Genomic DNA, 15,736 nt, shown 5'->3' with positions numbered 1-15,736 from the left:
TTTTTGAAATATAAAATGAACTCACTGAGTGTTGACTGTCACATTTCAAAGCACCAAGTAAAGATAAACTATTAAACTTTAACTGGGTCAGACTTGTTACTGCATGTTGTAGCCAAACATACCACACCCTGCATCATGTGATTGGCTCTTGGTTGCTCTGTAAGAATATTTCTTTAGTGCCTCCCTTCACAGATGTGTCTGTATCAGGATGGGTCTAAACAACATGGTGTAAATGCAGTTGCTGGTGAGCCTCATTTCCTGTAGGAGGTGAACAAGAGCAGAGATCTGTTTCCCTTCAGAGCACAGAGGTTGTTTCTGTTCAGAGGAAGTCAAACTGTCTGACAGTCACTGAGAGACGGTGAAACGGCACAGCACATGAATCAAATGGATCAAATAAAATTCTGCTGTTCAGTCTGTTTGGATCTACTGAAGGATCCGGTGACTATTCCCTGTGGACACAGCTACTGCATGAACTGTATTAAAAGCTTCTGGGATGGAGAGGAAAAGAAGAAAATCTACAGCTGCCCTCAGTGCAGACAGACTTTCACAGCGAGGCCTGTCCTGATGAAAAACACCATGTTAGCAGATTTAGTGGAGGAGCTGAAGAAGACTGGACTCCAAGCTGCTCCTGCTGATCACTGCTATGCTGGACCTGAAGATGTGGCCTGTGATATCTGCACTGGGAGAAAAATGAAAGCCTTCAAGTCCTGTTTATTCTGTCTGGCATCTTACTGTGAGAAACACCTTCAGACTCATTATGATGTGGTTCAATTAAAGAAACACAAGCTGGTGGAGCCCTCCAAGAAGCTCCAGGAGAACATCTGCTCTCGTCATGATGAGGTGATGAAGATGTTCTGCCGTACTGATCAGCAGAGTATCTGTTATCTCTGCTCTGTGGATGAACATAAAGGCCACGACACAGTCTCAGCTGCAGCAGAAAGGACTGAGAGGCAGAGAGAGCTGGAGGTGAGTCGACAAAACATCCAGCAGAGAATCCAGGACAGAGAGAAAGATGTGAAGCTGCTTCAACAGGAGGTGGAGGCCATCAATCAGTCTGCTGATCAAACAGTGGAGCACAGTGAGAAGATCTTCACTGAGCTGATCCATCTCATCCAGAAAAGAAGCTCTGATGTGAAGCAGCAGATCAGATCCCAGCAGGAAACTGAAGTGAGTCGAGTCAAAGAGCTTCAGGAGAAGCTGGAGCAGGAGATCACTGAGCTGAAGAGGAAAGATGCTGAGCTGAAGCAGCTCTCACACACAGAGGATCACATCCAGTTTCTACACAACTACCCCTCACTGTCAGCACTCAGTGAGTCTACAGACTCATCCAGCATCAATATCCGTCCTCTGAGCTACTTTGAGGATGTGACAGCAGCTGTGTCAGAGGTCAGAGATAAACTACAGGACATTCTGAGAGAGGAATGGACAAACATCTCACTGACAGTCACTGAAGTGGATGTTTTACTGTCAGATCCACCAGAGCCAAAGACCAGAGCTGGATTCTTAAAATATTCATGTGAAATCACACTGGATCCAAACACAGCAAACAAACAGCTGTTATTATCAGAGGGGAACAGAAAAGTAACAGCAGTGGAACAACAACAGTCTTATTCTGATCATCCAGACAGATTCACTAACAGGTGGCAGGTCCTGAGTAGAGAGAGTCTGACTGGACGTTGCTACTGGGAGGTGGAGTGGAGAGGGGGAGTTTATGTAGCAGTCGCATACAAGAATATCAGCAGAAAAGGAGGGGGTTATGAATGTTTATTTGGACGTAATGACAAATCTTGGGCATTAGATTGTTACAACAACAGTTATACATTTTTGTACAACAACATTGAAACTCGTGTCTCAGATCCTCGTTCCTCCAGAGTAGGAGTGTACCTGGATCACAGAGCAGGTATTTTGTCCTTCTACAGCGTCTCTGAAACCATGACTCTCCTCCACAGAGTCCAGACCACATTCACTCAGCCGCTCTATGCTGGACTGAGGGTTTACAATTATCGAGCCACTGCTGAGTTGATTAAGCTCAAATAGACTGAAGTCTTTCATATTGTGGGTTTAAATCTGTATTTTAGTTTCATTTTATTTTCTCTCCATCATTTCTGCACAGAGATCAGCTGTCAGTCAAACATTATGGGTGGTACCTCCACATCTTCTAGTTGTTCTCTTGATGTTTCTGAGTTTTTAAAGGAGATCTTTCCTGTGACTGTTTATGGAGGCTATCACTGCTCATCATCATTTTGATTTACTAAAATATTTCTCCACATGAAAATGTAAACTTCTCTATCCTCTAAATGTTTCTGGAATATTTGTACTGAAAAATGTCGACATTTCTCTTCATGAGTATGGCAGACCATGTGTGTGTGTTTGTGTTTGATTTTGTCAAAATAATCAAACAAATGAGGAAAAAGTGTGATTTTAATGAATGAATTCATATATTGTGTTGATGTTTTATTGTGTGAATAAACTGGAAGGTTTGACTATAAATCAAACTTTGAACAAAGTCTTTTCTTCTGTCTTCATTCCAGGATCTCACTCAAATCTGATGCAGAAAATATGAAACTAATCTGAGAGAATAACTGAAGCAGTTTTCCTCCTGAAGCATCACAAAGTTCAGAGTTCATGTTTAGAGCAGAAGATTCAGCAGTCGCTCTGTGACCTTTCAACTTTCTTCACTAAAACAGCTTCATTACAGAGAAACAAGTCACATTTTCTACATGTTCTTAAGTCCTTTAAAATGTTTGTAATGGTCCTTGAATGCAGCATCAGTGTCGCAGGTTTAAAAGGTCACTTTCTGTTGTGTTCAAAGATTTCCTTCAGATATGGTCTTTAATCAGTAAAGCCAGTGATACAGCAGTTTCATTAGCTGTGTTATTGGCACCAGGCTGTGTTTATGTATGTGTTTAATTCTGTCTGAGGATGTCTTCAGCATGAAATGATCATTTGCTCAGCTGCTGTGTCTCAAACGACTCCTACAGTCTTTGCTTATGTGACCAACTTTTAAACAACCAAAACAAATTCCCCTTTCCTTGATAAAAGTCAACTTATCTCGATGCATTTTAGCTTTAAACTGCTTACAATTCTCTAGTAAATGATTGCTGTGTGAACAAAACAAACAACTATGCAGAACAGTGGAATTTGTTCTGCTTCCAGTTGATTGAGTTTTGACTCCTGGAACCGTACTGACATTAGTGGCAAAACTACTTCCCTTTTTTCTTTGCTTGGTGGAACTTGAAACTTTAAAGCTGCTTCCAGATTGTGAGTCTTGGATGTTGCCAAACACTGGATCTTATGCTACTTTCACCTGTTTTATTATGAAGGCAACCAGATCAGTGAACACTGCTCTGTGACCATTTTGTTCCTGCAGTTCATAGGCAACAACTCTCCATTTTCCCCTCAATTTGTATGAAAGTTTCATAACAATCATTCTCATATTTGAGGGCAAATCCAACTCCTTCATATAAACAACTTGCTGTGTTAGATTCAAACATCCTTGAAGAAAAAGAGAGAATGACTGTAGACCTTTCACATCCTCACTTTTAATAGGTGCCCAACTCACAATCCTCTCCATATATGCAGAGGCAATTTTATTTCCGTTCCCAAAATGTTCTTCAAGAAGATATTTGGCTGTGGAATAGCCCTGCTCAGGAGGTAAATGCTGACAACTATGCACCAAGTCTTTAGGCTGCCCCCTAGTGAACTGCTCTAAAAGATGCAAACAGTCGCTCCAGTTATCAGTTTTAGCTTCCACTCCATTTTCAAAGGCATTCATAAATGATCTGTACTGTAAAGGGTCTCCATCAAACATAGGGATGTTTCTAGCTGGAAGGACAGAAGATAAGTTTTGTTTTTCAAGCAAAGTAGTGATGTCATTTTGTTTTTGCATAATATTTACAATCTCCTTCGTGCAATTCTCAGTCAAAGTAGGAGACTGAGGCTGTGTTTGCTGCGTCACTTGAGCTGAATCATCAACTTTTACCATCACCTCATCCACCTGATGTTGGTTTTGACTTTGTCTAGGTATGATTACTTGTGATTCAGATGCAGAATTTGTACCAGAGTAATCTCTTTCTGCCGGAACAAATGTATCAGCACAAGGCGCTTCTTGTACGTGCCCTCTTTCAAAATAAGAGTTCATTCCATCAGAACGCTCAGAGCTACAAGCTGAGTTTATTTTTAAGACACGAAGCTTTGCCTTAGTTGCTGCCAACTCTGTTTCCAAGGATAATTTCTCCTTTTCTTTTCTCAGTTTTTCCTCTTGCGCTTCAATAGAATGTTTTTCTTTAATGCAGCGAGTCGCTCCATGAGCGCTGCCTTGTCAGCCGCAGCTTTAATGCGTGCGGAAGATGTTGATGAAATTCGACTTTGCTGTGACAATGTTTTCGAAGGTGGCTTTACACTTGAGATATTAGAGACACTGTCTTCAGGATTTATTTCATCCAAACTTTCAACAGCTTGATCATTAAGAGCAGTATTGCTTTGTTCAGTATACGGCTCGCCTGCTTCCTGCAACCAAACCTTTACTTTGTCCATAAAAACAGAGAATGCTGTCACCTTAGACTGAAAATGTGCGCTTTGCCTTTTCACTTCATCTTCTGGCAGTGGCAAACTTAAAAAGGATTCTTGCAAAGCATTTGCATCTTGATAGCATTTAATAAACTTCCCAAATTCAGAAGACACTTCCTTAACGTTCTCATGTGAGGTCATTAAAGCAGAAATTTTCCCCATGTACTTAGATGCTTGCTTACACATTGAACTCCGCTTTTCTTGGCATGTCTTTATATACAAATCCAAACCTTTTGGCGTAAATTTGATGCTTCTTTTCTCTGCTTGCATCTGAGTGTCATCCTCTTGTTTACTCTCTTGTTTACTCTTAATATCCGACATTTTTATTGTCCTCTTGGATTATTTCAAACATTCTAAAGATGCACAGCACACTGAGAATCCATAGCATAAAGCGCAAACATGATTGCAGTGAACAAACATTTCCACAGAGGGCGTTGGCATGTTTCAATTAGTGATCCTATTATGCACAAATTTAGTACATCAAAACTCAGTTCATCAGTCTTTGTAGTGAAATAATGTCTTTAAACTCCAATAGCTTCACCGTTTTCCTTTACGGCTTAAACAATATTGTCACTCACCAGCTTTGATGAACGAGTGACATGTTGATCCAGGCTTCAACATCAAATCCGTCTGGAGTACTTACAGACGATCCAGTAACTTTTATTCGAGTTCGACGGTGATCCTTGAAATCCATATATCCAACATATCCATTAATGAAGGATTATTCCTTTATCCACGGGCAGGTTTTTTACTTTTTGTAGTGGCAATTCCTTTTGTTTGACAAACCAAACATCCCACAATTAAAAGTCCACAAGCCACTGCTGCACTGAGATAATATTTCGTACGCAGGCAGCAGAAGTCCACTGTCCAAACTTTAAAGTTGCGTTTTTATGGTTTATTTTATCCAGTTTGGCAAGCAATAACAAGATCCATTTTTAGTTACGTCCTGCTGCTTCTCCTGCTCTAGTCAAAAACCATAGGCTCACCCCAGTGCATGCTGGTCCTATACCAGTCTCTTTATTCATAGAAACAAAATGGCCCTACAGCTTTTACTGACTAATTTAACAAGGTAACATCAAACAAACAAAACATTGAAACAAATATTAACCTACAAATAAACTTGTAAATAAACGCCAAAATATAAGTAAACTAACAACAAACTTTAACTAATTTCAAAATAATAAAAAATAAGAACAAATAGCTCCAACAGAAGTTATTGCTGCAGACTGAAGGTTCTGTAAACTACTCAGTCATAGAATGATTACGATATTGAACTAAAACAAATGCCTGAATCCTAAATTATGGATATCCTATTGTGGTGATCTAAAATGTAACACTAAATGTGATTAAAACACTAAAACTCTGGACTCCGGGGCTGAACGACCGCGGGGATCACCAGCCCGAGGAAAACACAAAATACACATGACTCCGTGAGGAAGACAATTCATTCTTGAATGAAGACGTTGATCAGACACATTTAAAATGTAGCCAATTGTGTTTATTATTAAATTATTAAGGAAATAGAAAAGCGGGGGAATAGAAAGGGGGGAGGGGTGGGGTGTAAAGAAGAGGGTAAAGGAAATGGATAGAAAGGAGGAAAGAGAGGAGAGAGAACCCCAACTATGCCCTCTGAGCAAGCACTGGGTGCGACAGTGGATAGGAACAACTCCCTTTAAAGGAAGAAACCTATGACAGAACCAGGCTCTAGAGGGGCCAGTCAACTGTCGGGACTGGTTGGGGGGTGAGGGTGAAGGAGAGAGAGAGGGGGAGATGGGGCAGGTGTTAGGAGTTAAGGTGAAAATTACGATGCAACGGTGGAGGAGGAAGATGGGGTGACATCAGCAGAAGGAAAAGTAGAAAAAGTAGAAAAAGCAGGAGTGCTCTTTCTCCAGAAGAAGCGGAAGCGTTTTTTCTTCTTCTCCGTGATCTTTTCCACGAGCACTCTTTTCTCTAGGATGAGGGTTCGTAACTCATCAATTGTTTGTGTGTTTTCCTTCTCAAGTTTCCTGCATGTTGTCTCCACTTCTTCTAATTTGGCTTGTTTTCCTTCGAGCCTTTCTTTCAGTTCTTTACATTTGGCCTCCTGCATAAGCTTTGCCTCGTGCATCTCTGTATAACTGTGTTGTAATTTGTTGTGTGCGTCTTGTAGCTGCTGACTTCTCTCGAGTTCTTGAAGTGTACACTGCAGGTCTTTGTTTGTTTTCTCTACTTGCTGCTTTAACATCTGCACCTCAGTGTTTTTGCACTTCAAATTGTTGGAAAGTTTCTCCAGTTCTGTGTTTTTTCTCAGCATGTCACTGAGCTTACTCTGCATCTCTGAGCATTGTTTTTGCACTTTTTTCTTTTCCCCCTCCAGCTCAGTTGTTTTGGAGTTCAGTTTGTTATAACGGTCTTGCAGTTGTTGGTTTTTCCTCTCAAAGTCCTGGAGAATTTGTTTTTCTTCTTTCTGCTTTATTTCCCATTGTTCTTTGTCTTGTAGGAAATCCTTATTTCTTTGCACTGTTTTATCAAGCTTTATTTTCAGCGCGGTGTAGTTTTCCTCCACGCCTTCAAGCTTGGAGTCCGTTTCTTTCTGTTTAATTTCTAGTTGCTTTTTTTCTTGAAGCAACTCTTTATTTTTGTTCAGTGTTTTATCAAGCTTCGCCTGCAGTGCTTTGTACTTTCCCTCCATGCCTTGCAGTTTGCGCTGCTTTATGTCCATTTGTTCTTTTTCTTGGAGGAGTTCTTGATTTCTTCGCAGAGCTTCTTCAAGCTTTATTTGCAAGGCTTCCTTGTGTTTCTCGCTGTCCTGAAGCTTGCAATCCATATCTTCCTTTTTCATGGTCTGTTGCGCTTTCTTCGAAGAAACTCAACCCTTCCTTTCAGCACTTTTTCATTTATCTCAGTGCCTTGGAGTTTTATGACCAGTTGTTTCTTCTCTTGGAGGAGTTCTTGATTTTTTTGCAGAGCTTCATCCAGCTTTACTTGCAGCTCCTGAATCTTTTTTTCCCTCTCTTTCTCGTTTTTCTTCTGTTGGAGGATTTCTTCTGTTGGTTTTTCTTGTACTTTATTGAGCTTTGCTTGGAGCTCAAAGATCCTTCCCCGCATGTCTAGGAGTTCCATTTCTTTCTCCTTTATAATATCTTCCTTATCGAGAAGCTGTCTGAACAGTTTATCTGCTTCAGCGGTCCTTCTCTCACAGTGCTCTCTCAGTAAGATAATCTCCGTTCGTTGTTTAAAAAAACTTTCCCAGATGTAATTGGTGTACTCTGGCTGGGGCGGGTGTCGCGTATTGTGATTGTTCATGAGATTTTCCTCATGCATTTCTTCCAAGCACATCTTCTGCAGTTGAGTATCGTCTTCTCGATTGCAAAGAGGAGCGCTGGGCTTTACGTTTCTCTTTTTTTCTGCTTTCTTGGAGACATGTTGGAATCTGTTAACAGTGACTCTGAAAAGGATCCAAAAAGGGCTTCTCTGGCGAACGTTCGTTTGAATGCTGCAAACATAAATGCTGCGAATAACGGACTAAAAGTTCTTGCGTCTCACCCCTATTTATAGGTTTTAGGATCAAAGGATCGAAGGATCACAGTGGTGGTAAGATTCTAAATGTGTGTGACATCACCGTTCCGTAAGCCAATGAGGTTGTCACATGACATTTGTGGGAGGGCATTCTTACTTGGACAAATTATCAATAAGCTTTCAATACCAGTAACAATGGTGACAGTATAATTGACAATTATATGTGTCCAGTATGTTGGCTGATTTTCTTTTACTTTTTGCATATGAAAATAAAGCTGGGCTGATTTTAACACCATTACAAGAAGTGTTGTTAATTATTCTTTTTGAATCCTAATCAGGTTACCACAAATTGTTTTTTAATTAGTAGAACTTGAAATGTTTGTCAGTGGGTAAACAATTCATAATGCAAGGTCAGAAACATCAAGTTATTCTTAGTACTGCATACTTGCAATACATAAGTTGTCCTAACAGTCATGTAGGGCATCCGTAGTTCAGGGGGTCGGGAAGCTCATCTTGTAACTGGATGTAATATTAGCAGACAGAGGGTTTTGATGTTGCAGAATCTATGGAGTTGTACCATGCTGAATTGAAGAGCCCAACTTTCACCAAAGGAAAGAACATAACTGGCCCCTAGATTGCCCAATCAAATCTCTTAATGCCACCAGCCCTCCCCTACCTTCACTGTGTGCTCAGCTTGTAGAAAAGAGTTGAGTGTGGAAGAAATGGCAAAAATGTGGCGCTGAAAAGCTAAGAGAGAAAAAGAAATTATATATAAACCAACGTGTCAAAATAACGGACATGTTAGTTATTGGAGTTCTGGCTGCATTTATATATCTATATTGTGTCCTTTTTATAATAAATAATAAAAACATTATTTATCCTCACTGTATGAACATTGTTGGAGTCCTTGAAGTCTCGTCATGTTGAAGTTACTCATGTGATGTGATGTTGTTATAATGATCCAGCTGGTGTGCAGCCATCATATTAGAGTTCTCTTTCTTCTTCTGATTTTATACAATTTTTCTGTGATGGTGTCACATTTACAGTGGTCGCAACAATTGCACCTATAGGACCCTGAAAAACTGGTGCACAGACTTCAGAGTCTAATAAATGTCACCACTGTAACCACTGCATAATGCAACCATGACACGAGTTTAGTCTTGGTGTGAAACTCATTTTGGTTCATAGACACCAATCTGACCTTAAGTGGAACAGACTTATAAAACTAACGCGTAATAAATCTGTTAAGAAATCAATCGAAATTCTCCCATCATCATTCTTTGGTAGAAGTCCCAAATAGGAGTTAAATTCAGACTCGCACAGGCTCACCTCTGCACGACTGGCTTCTCCTGTAACCCTGCATGTTTCTAATGTTTGTTTTCTTTCTTTTTTTGTTGTTGTTCTTGTGCTTTTTGTCCTCGGTGAGGTTTGAAGTGTCTGTGTGGTGCAGCTGGTCTGGTCTGTCCAGGCCTGCACCACACAGACACTTCCAATCACCACACATCAAAGTACAAAAGTGTATGACGTATCACATTCTGTGTTAGGAAGTCATATTTAGGAGTTAAATTCATTGTTCATCATACTCAAGAAATCTTTCTGTTAAATGTTGTGAAATTGTTCTGCAGACAAATGGGAAAAGTCAAAGAATGAAGTTGAATTTAAGAATCTAAACGATTAGACTACTGATGTCATCAATGGAAAGATCCTCCACAATCCATGGCACAGCAGTCCAAAGGGATCTTTCAGGTACTTGTTTGTAAAGCAGTTTTCCAGAGAACTGATTGGTAGCTAAGTGGTGATTTCATACTTGTTGATCCGTAATCTCAAACAAACCTGCTCTGAAGCAGGTTTGCTCTACAGTTTAAGTCACTATGGTGATACTCCAGTAAGAAGTGAGCTACCTTCATAGTACCTCTGTACTCATACCTGTGTGTTTCTTTGGCATTGCTTGTAGATGTGTTTTAAAATGCAGCTGCAGTGCATTTTAAAACCTTAAGGAAGCTGTTTATTGATATGGTGTAGATTAGCCAACAGATTTCTTTTTTTTTTTTACCTGATGGACACAATGCAGTGTAGTAGCCCTGCCCCTCGTTATGGTTTGTTCTTCATCATTCACTCACTGGTGCGTCGATATGCTGGATGTCTCCACAAAACAGTTCTCTGCATGCAGATGCAGTTTTTTTCTTCATTTGGAGCTTTGTGGGAGCTGAGTTCTGTTTACAGAGATGTTAGTGGTCCTGTATGTGACCTGTCACATTTTATTTATTAAACAGACCACCTTGCAGTGTAGCTTCCACGTTAGCTGAGGTTGTTTTATTATTTGTTTTTGCTTGTTTTTTATTATTCTTGCTGATGATTTGTATTATCTAAATGTAAGGTTCATTCATATCAGTTTGCTTATTTAATTTAATACAGTTTTTTTTTTGCCTTTATCTTTGTCTCCATAACTGATAGTCTCTTATCAGATTCTGCTCATAAGGTTACTTTAACATTTGAGGCCACGTTATGATTGGTTTAGGTGGCAGCACAAGCAGCTTCACTTGCATAAAAATATTAATTTTTTTAAATAACATCTGAAGTAATTTAATGAGGAATGAGTCATCCCGTTCAGCTCTGGTATTTATGATAATATAATATGTGCTTCAGTCTTAAACAAGCACAGAATTTAATGAGCTGCTTCTTCCCGACTCCCTGATTTCTGCACAGCTGGATTATTGTACCAAAGAAACTGTTTCTGTAATATTTCTGTGAAATATAGTAATCCACTAAAACCCAGTGAGTGTTGGTTAGCTAAGATTTGTTTTTGTTCTTGATGGAATCGAAACACTCAGAAACGTCATTAATATTCGCTCGTCCTGCTGCAGACTTTTCTATCCAATCTAACAGTGAGAGCGAGCATGTGGTGCCCCCACCCACTGGCTACAGGCCACATATTTCTGCAGATAAGGCACCACCGTATTTGCCTTTATTCCGATGAAATGTCCTCTAAAGGACGCCCACACAATTGATGAGAAGTCAGAGACCAGATGCCGATATTGTAATTCCATTAGAAAAAAGGCTGCTGCACTTGTAGGGAAGATATGTGTAGGGTTTTTAAGGCCATTGCAGTCCCCAAATGGAGGCAGATGGGGTATGTGAAGTTCAATATCTGTGGGCTGAGCACCCTGATACCACAACTCAAGAGTTCTGTTTCTGCGTTATCAAAGGTAGCCGGTCAGACTTCTGGATAATCCTTCATAATTGATCAGAATTTGCCAATAGACTTAACATGGTGTTAAGTCTGTCACATCATTTATGAAAGTCAAAGGTTAAAGTTGTGATTTTCATCAAGAATAACTGAAAAGAGAAACTACATGACTATGACTCGACATTAGGCACAGACACTGTGATGTGTGAATACTCTGCTACTTTACGAACTATTGTAATCATAAAACACTTTTAAAATCTTTATTTCCAATGATTTAAAACAATAATACAGCAAACATTTAAAACAAATCTCCATGACCAAGGGCGCTGCTGGCTTCAGGACCATGCAATAATCCATGTGTGGTTTGTATTTGTATTATAATACAGTCTGTAAGAAAGCCTTTTGTTATATCTTGAGAATATTGATCAACTATTGTGATGGTGATGGTGCTCATCCGTCTTTTATCAGTCACTGCATTTTAACACAGTTTGCTCACCGTACATTCCAGTTTCTGGTCGCTGAAACCAGTCAGACCTGAGCTCCTGGGGGCCTCCCTCAGGTGAATGTTGTTTTTTAATACTTCGTACCGCTTACGAAACTTCCCCAGCAGAACAATTGGTTTCAGGTTTATTCCCTGTTAAGAGTTTTGTACATGATAGATAGTTGTTTTTTTTTTCAAATATATCGGACACATACTCGGGAAAAACACAAAACGGGCACACATTTGTCTTCTTTCTTTTTCATTTCCCAGCACTAGTTTATACATCACAGGCTTAAAACCCTGATTCCAGTATTCAACTAGTTATACATCATTTCCATCCCTTCTTCTTCCTGTGTTGAAGCCATTCAGAGATGCTTCATATTTCCATGTTTTACTAAGTATTGCTGCCTGGAGTCTGTCGTCATTTGTCTTTAAATAGTAGTTTTGACTTTTCATGTAAATGTCAGGATAGGCAGCATCTTCTTTAACTAGTTCAAGCTGTGTTGGGAGATTTTGAGTTTTGTGTTATGTTTATTTGTAGCTTCATTTAAAGGAAGAAGAGCTTATGAGTTGTACAACTGCAGGAAAGGGAAGTGAGACACTGTGTGCAGAAATATGTGCTATGACCGTTAACCCTTTAGAGCCTGGTCGGAGCGGGCACGCTCTGTTTTGCGTAACTATTTTTAAATCCCGGTAGCTCTGCAACCACGTAAAGCTAGCGCAATAATTTTTTTTGCATATGAAACCGGAGGAGTTGTACTTACATCTTATGCATTCAGCTTGTCCTCGGTCACGGTTTCCTTCCACATATAGATTTGCAAAAAAACTGCATAAAAAGCACTTGCAGCAACAAAAACATAATATTCCAGAAACACGCTTTGCGATCGATCAGTTTTTCATCAAACACTTCTACGTTGGCATAGACGTCAGCGCTAACTTTTGTCATATCCGCCATTACCTGCCCCGGAACCGGAAGGTGACGTCATTTTTTAACGGAGAATGTAGTTTTTTTTTTTACCATCAGTGGCCTCCGGGCCTATACTGGGTGTTTTTTAAAAGTTATCTTGACTTTATGAACTTTTCTGTGTCGTTTCTGGGATGCTTAGGACTCATATTGCACTGCTGGAAATAGTTTATTTTGATGCATATGCTGCTTTTTTGCAAATATACAGTATAATATTTATTTTCGTTTTTCCTGCAGTGTATAAAAATTGGTGTATTTAAAAAATAAAAACTCTGAAGACACTCAAAATAAATTTCCTGTTAGGAAACTATTTTGTGCAACTTTTTTGTATTTACAGTTTTGACGGATAAGCCTCTTAAATTTCTCTAACTAGAAATATATGTTAAACAAGCAAAAACGATTTTTTTTAGTTTATTGCACTGTTTTGCAATTTATGTAATTACTATGCACTAATGAATACATATTATTAAAATCTGGGCTTATTGTTGTATTGATGTATAGCAACTTGAAATGCTCCCAAAAATGGCTCCACAGCATGTAAAAATATATATAGCTCTGGCGGACTTGGTTCTATGGTAGGTCTTAAAGGGTTAAACGCCTTTTTTTCTGTTTCAACAGATAAGCTAACGGTCCCTCCTTTTAAGGAGTTGTTATCAGTTCCATACATGCCACACCTATTGCTGTGAAAGCTTGTTTGGTATAAATAAAGAATGTACTGGGAGCCCCGGAGCGATTCCTCTGTGACACACACACAGTGCACACGTTGGTGCAGTGTCGGGGCATCGCGCATGTACATGTAAAATCTTTGAGTCTGTGTTTCTTTACCTCCTAATAGTTTTCTCCTCACAAGCTGCCAAAATAAATCCAGAATTAAATTTTAATCCTCCAAAAGGCTGAAAATATTGTTCTGAATCCAAAACAGTTAGATGTAGTGTTGTTAATTTCCCTCGTTTTGTTATTACCTAGAGTAGCTTTGGTGTATCTTTTCTCTCTCAGTTAATATTTATTATAACACCATCATAACAGCATATATGCAATTACTGGTCACTTTGTTAGGTACACCTTGTTTACAGCAGGTATGACCCTGTTGCTGACAGAACTGCGTCATGAAGTCATGTTTATTAATTGTTGACTTGAATCTGCCGTTCCACCTCATCCCAAAGATGCTCTAGTGGAGTACAGTGAACTCATCTTCATGTTCAAGAAACCAGTTTGAGATGATTTGAGCTGGAAGTAGCCATCAAAAGATGGGTACAGTGTGCTTATAAAGTGATTGCTTGACTGTGGCCCTTGCAACTCAGACGCTAATATATATGTGGATTTATCTTTTTTGTTGTTGTTGTTCCTGAGTAATTAAGCTCCAGTCTGACGCATTAGACTTCCAAGGGAAGCTGCAGCCGTCAGGGAGTGCCATTGCCATTGGGAGGTGTAATTTGGCTGTAATAATTAAGTAGGGCAGTCTGTGTGAAAACAACACCCACATAAAAACCAGGATCCATTGCAGCGTGGCAAATGTAATTGGTTTTAATGTTGGTGCTAGCTGATTTATGTGGAAAATACTGGGTAAAGTTCAGGTTTGATGACAGTCAATGTCCTGTATACTTTCTGGGGTTTTTTTTTTTTTTGACTGGCATTTTGTAAAGTTGAACAAGTAAATGAAAAGTATGTTAAGGATTAAAACAGCTGGAATGACTGCAAATGCTGAAATAATGTAATGATGCAACTGCGAGGAAGTTGAGGGTTAAATCGTTTTAGACACCATCTGCGGTGTAACTGTAAAGCTCTCTGGCATGTGAGAAGGAAGCCCAAATGGTGAACGATATTAGTTTCAGGTGCACAGTACATACGATTGTGCTGAAGATACGTCCCATTACAAAGTGTGACTGGTTCTTTTAACAGATTTATTTTTCAGGTAATTAACAGTCATTTAAAACCTGACTAAAGCCCTAAAATAGATGCATTTTGTGAACCAAAAGACTAATTCATGTAAAACATGAAAGTCACAAGACTGTGAAACCACATCACCAGAGAAAACCTGCTGGGACCAGACTGTACAAATCACGTTTCCATCCTGCCTTTTTCTTTCTGTGTATCAGAGCAGCTGACAGTTAAAGCAAAAGCACAACTGGTTTCAGTTCCTTAAAACAAAGACAGTGTAAACAGTGTTTAATGGTATGAGGTCCAAAAGTCATTGAAGCTAGATGATAACGGAAATCTTTTTCTGGGTCATGTGACAGTGATTTTTACAGGGTTTTTTTTTAGTAGAAAAGTCCAATTTAAGCTCAGTTATAAGAGAAAGAGCAATTTGAAGCTGACATCCGACACCTCAGGTGTTGCACTAGACTGTGGTGGTGACGGGAGAACTGAGCCAGAAGGTGAACGTTTTGATTTACTAGTCGATCTGCATTCCAGATCTCAGAAACGTTGAGTAGTGAAGAAATCACAGATGCAAGCAGCAGAAATGAATTTCTCCTGAAGGGTTCAGTCTTTGAGATACGGTGAGGAGTTTGAGTGGCAACCATACAGAGAGCATCAACAACTTTGCACATATGGTTGGTTTTGTGCATGACTATGGTTTGAATTAGATTTTGGGGGTTTTGTGTTGTGCTTGTTTTTTTTTGTTTGTTTTGTGTTTGTTTTGTTTTTAGCTCTGCTCTCAGAAACCAGAAACATAAACACTCTTAGCACTGCAAAGTCCAAAGATCTCTAAAAGCTTTGTATTATGAACAAATCGTTATAAAATCTAACTCAACAATGTAAATCCACAGCCTGATGGAGCTTATTCTGCTTTACTATGTTGTTCAAAAAAAAAGCAGACGATTGTCAGAATTTTTATTATGTCTACAAAGACTTAGATGCTTTAGAAAATCGCTGAGGTTTACTCCCTGAGAGGAGATTGCCATTTCTTTACCTCCTTCATCTTCTTTTCTACAGATGCAGTGATGCTTTTAACCTCCACACAGTGACTCCACATCAGCAACACCAGCCTCGCTTCCAGCTCCAATGATCTTCCACCTCTGACTCTTCCTAAAATTGA

General features: G+C 39.4%; 2 protein-coding genes across 2 annotated transcripts; one reads left to right on the top strand and one right to left on the bottom strand.

The window, feature by feature from the left end:
• Positions 1–384: 384 nt before the first annotated feature.
• LOC120733573 (tripartite motif-containing protein 16-like) lies at positions 385–2,163 on the top strand. Its single transcript, XM_040031872.1, has one exon. It carries the CDS (start codon positions 385–387, stop codon positions 2,035–2,037), a length of 1,653 nt encoding a protein of 550 aa, XP_039887806.1. The 3' UTR covers positions 2,038–2,163.
• A 4,181-nt stretch (positions 2,164–6,344) lies between these two features.
• LOC120733575 (coiled-coil domain-containing protein 186-like) lies at positions 6,345–13,464 on the bottom strand. The gene is made up of 2 exons (XM_040031873.1): positions 13,453–13,464; positions 6,345–8,073 (listed from the first exon to the last, which is right to left on the bottom strand). Exon 2 carries the CDS (start codon positions 7,388–7,390, stop codon positions 6,371–6,373), a length of 1,020 nt encoding a protein of 339 aa, XP_039887807.1. The 5' UTR covers positions 7,391–8,073; positions 13,453–13,464; the 3' UTR covers positions 6,345–6,370.
• Positions 13,465–15,736: the final 2,272 nt, after the last annotated feature.

This window comes from Simochromis diagramma, unplaced genomic scaffold (genome assembly GCF_900408965.1).
Source record: "Simochromis diagramma unplaced genomic scaffold, fSimDia1.1 OVJJ01000252.1, whole genome shotgun sequence".
Lineage (NCBI taxonomy): Eukaryota > Metazoa > Chordata > Actinopteri > Cichliformes > Cichlidae > Simochromis > Simochromis diagramma.
The sequence above is the reverse complement of the archived record's forward strand: the minus strand, read 5'-3'. Positions and strand labels throughout refer to the sequence as shown.